Source organism: Primulina tabacum, chromosome 9 (genome assembly GCF_025594145.1).
Source record: "Primulina tabacum isolate GXHZ01 chromosome 9, ASM2559414v2, whole genome shotgun sequence".
Taxonomy (NCBI): domain Eukaryota; kingdom Viridiplantae; phylum Streptophyta; class Magnoliopsida; order Lamiales; family Gesneriaceae; genus Primulina; species Primulina tabacum.
Window position 1 is genome coordinate 3,175,468 of NC_134558.1, and position 2,982 is coordinate 3,178,449.

The 2,982-nt window shown below is 40.3% G+C and overlaps 1 protein-coding gene across 1 annotated transcript; it reads right to left on the minus strand.

Moving 5' to 3' along the window:
• Nucleotides 1-508: 508 nt before the first annotated feature.
• LOC142556862 (uncharacterized) lies at nt 509-2,513 on the minus strand. The gene is made up of 4 exons (XM_075668360.1): nt 2,123-2,513; nt 1,756-1,942; nt 1,345-1,679; nt 509-1,188 (listed from the first exon to the last, which is right to left on the minus strand). Exons 1-4 carry the CDS (start codon nt 2,511-2,513, stop codon nt 509-511), a joined length of 1,593 nt encoding a protein of 530 aa, XP_075524475.1.
• Between the last annotated feature and the right edge of the window lie 469 nt (nt 2,514-2,982).

The following is a 2,982-nucleotide window of genomic DNA, read 5'->3' on the forward strand; positions in this document are numbered from 1 at the left end:
TAGGGCTAATCCCCTTTATATCAGAAATTGTCCATCCTAATGCAGATTTAAACTCTCGAAACACTCTCAACAACCTATCTGTCTCATCAATAGTAAGAGAAGAAGATATAATTATCGGATAGGACGAACTCTCGTCTAAGAACTGCATAGCACAAGTGACTCGGTAATTCCTTCAATTTAGGGGATGCTTTTGGTACCTCTTTACTCGCCTCTTCAGGTAATTCTTCATGCTGGGCATCAATATTTTCTTTAGACAGCACATTGAGAGCAAGTAACTCTTCTCGCACATCCCAGTCCTCTTCACCCACCATGGAAATTGATTCCAATAAGCATCTCTCCAAAGAGTCTTTCGTCAACTTACCTGCACCCACTTGAGATACGCATGAATCAATGATATCAATACTGTTACAAGTACTTACTTCATTTGATCCTCTGATGGTGTTGTAGATGTTGAACACCACTTCATCTCCACCTACTCTCAGTGTGAGTTTGCCCTTGTGCACATCAATCAAGGCTTTTCCAAGAATGGCCTTCCAAAGATAAGTGGCGTCTCCTGATCTTCCTCCATATCTAAAATGACAAAATCAGTAGGAAATATGAATTTGTCTACCTTTACAAGGACATCCTCTACTATCCCTCGTGGATATGTAAGTGATATGTCCGCTAGCTGCAAAGTAATAGTGCTAGGCTTCACCTCGCCAAGCTCCAATGTCTTGTAAATAGAAAATGGCATTAAATTAATACTGGCACCTAAATCACATAAAGATCTATTTACTCTAGAACCACCAATAACACAAGGAATAGTAAAACTCCCTGGATCTTTGAGTTTTTGTGGTAGCTTCCTTTGGAGTATGGCACTGCATTCTTCGGTTAGTTTCACGGTCTCAAATTCTTGAAGTTTCCTCTTCTTGGACATCACATCCTTGATGAACTTAGCATAATTGGGAATTTGCTCCAATGCATCGGCAAATGGGATGTTAATGTGTATTTTCTTGAAGATTTCTAGGAACTTCGCAAACTGATCATCTAACCCTTTCTTCTTGAACCTCTGTGGATATGAAAGATTCACCTTTGGTAAGGGCTGATTTTTAAGTACTTTCTTAGGTTCCTCTACTTTGTCATTTTCAACACTTACACCCTTTTCATCATCTTTCTCCACAAGGATCTCTACATTCTCTTCAACAGGCTCTGGGATTCAAATTTCCTTGCCACTCCTAAGTGTGACAGCTTTCTATTGCTTCCTATGATTCACCTCCGTATTGCTTGGGAACTTCCCTCAATTTTGATCCTTCAAAGCATTGGCTAATTGTCCAATCTGTGTTTCTAAGGACTTCATCGTAGCACCCATGTTTCCCATGTGTGTTTCCATGCTATCAAGACGAGACTCAGTTCTCGCCATTTTTTTCCCAGACTCAGCCACAAACGTCCCAACTAGATCCTCAAAAGACGGCTTGCCTTCCCCTTTCTGTGTATTGAACTCCAATGGAGGATTCAACACGTTCTTGTTGTTCGCATAAGAGAAATTCTCGTGATTCCTCAAACCTGGATGATAAGTATTAGGGGGAGGGTTACCTCGATATCCTCCATAGCCACGATTGTTGTTGATGTACTGAGCTTCCTCCACAACAGGCTCTTGTTCGGCAGTCACCAGTGCTACATCAGACGTAGATTGGCCTAGCCTTGTTCATCGCTGCAATCTGTGTGGTTAATGCCGAAACCTATGCAGTAAGTGATGCGATCGGGTCTACGGCATACACTCCAGCAGGTTTCCTTGATCCAGATCTTTCACTTGGCCACTGATAACTGTTAATGGTCATATGTTCAAGCAATTCATACGCCTCATCAGGTGTTTTGGAGAAAATAGTACCTCCGACGGCTGCATCCACATTCCCTCTAGTTTGCCCATCTAAACCATTGTAAAATAACTCAATCTGCACCCAATCTGCATATCCATGATTCGGACACTTTCTGAGTAATTCTTTGTATCGCTCCCAAGCCTAATATAACACTTCGAGTTCCCTCTGCCTGAAGTTGGTGATCTCTATTTTCAGCTTAGCAGATTTGGCAGGATGAAAATACTTTGACAGAAACTTCGTAACCAAATCTGCCCATGTAGTAATACTTCCCAGAGATAGAGATTGGAGCCAACTCCTAGCTTGATCCCTGAGAGAAAATGGAAACAGGCGCAATCGAATAATTTCGTCAGAAACACTGTTAATTTTTACTGGGTCCGTAATCTCCAGAAAAGTTCTGAGGTGAAGATGGGGATCTGCAGTGGCTGCTCCTCCAAACTGGTTCTGTTGAACCATGTTGATGAGTGCGGGCTTTAGCTCGAAGTTATTAGCAGCAATGGTTCCGCGAGCTATTCCAGAATAATGAGCGTTGATGACTGAGCGAAAATGTTCTCGGATTGGCACCTCTCTCCGGAGCTCATTCTGATTATCTCGTTTTTTAGCCATTGCTTTTATTTCTTCTCTTCTTGGTTTCCTTAATCTCCTGGCAGTTCTTTCCATTTCCGGATCAAAAATCAGCAAGTCGGGATTTTGATATCTTCGCATGCACTGCAAAACAGAGAATATTATAAAATAACAAGATAAATAAATAACATAAAATCTAAATTAAAGTTAAGACTACTTAGTAATGATATTAATATGCAATTAAATAGTTTACTCCCCGGCAACGGCGCCAAAAACTTGTTGCGTATTTTCACTACTGCAAGTGTACGGTGTCAAGTTTTAGTACTGGTTTGAGTACAGATATCGATCCCACGATGAGTAATTATTTAAAACTGTATATTAATTACCATAATTGACATAGTTCAACTTTATTTAGAGAATTCAAATAGATAGTTGATAATCAATTCAAAACAAATAACGAATCAGAGAATTCTTAGCACGCAGTTGAAGTTCAATGAGTAGATCAATCTAGAGATATGATTTCGTCTGGTCTCCCCTATGCTAAATTAAAATTGACTAACATATT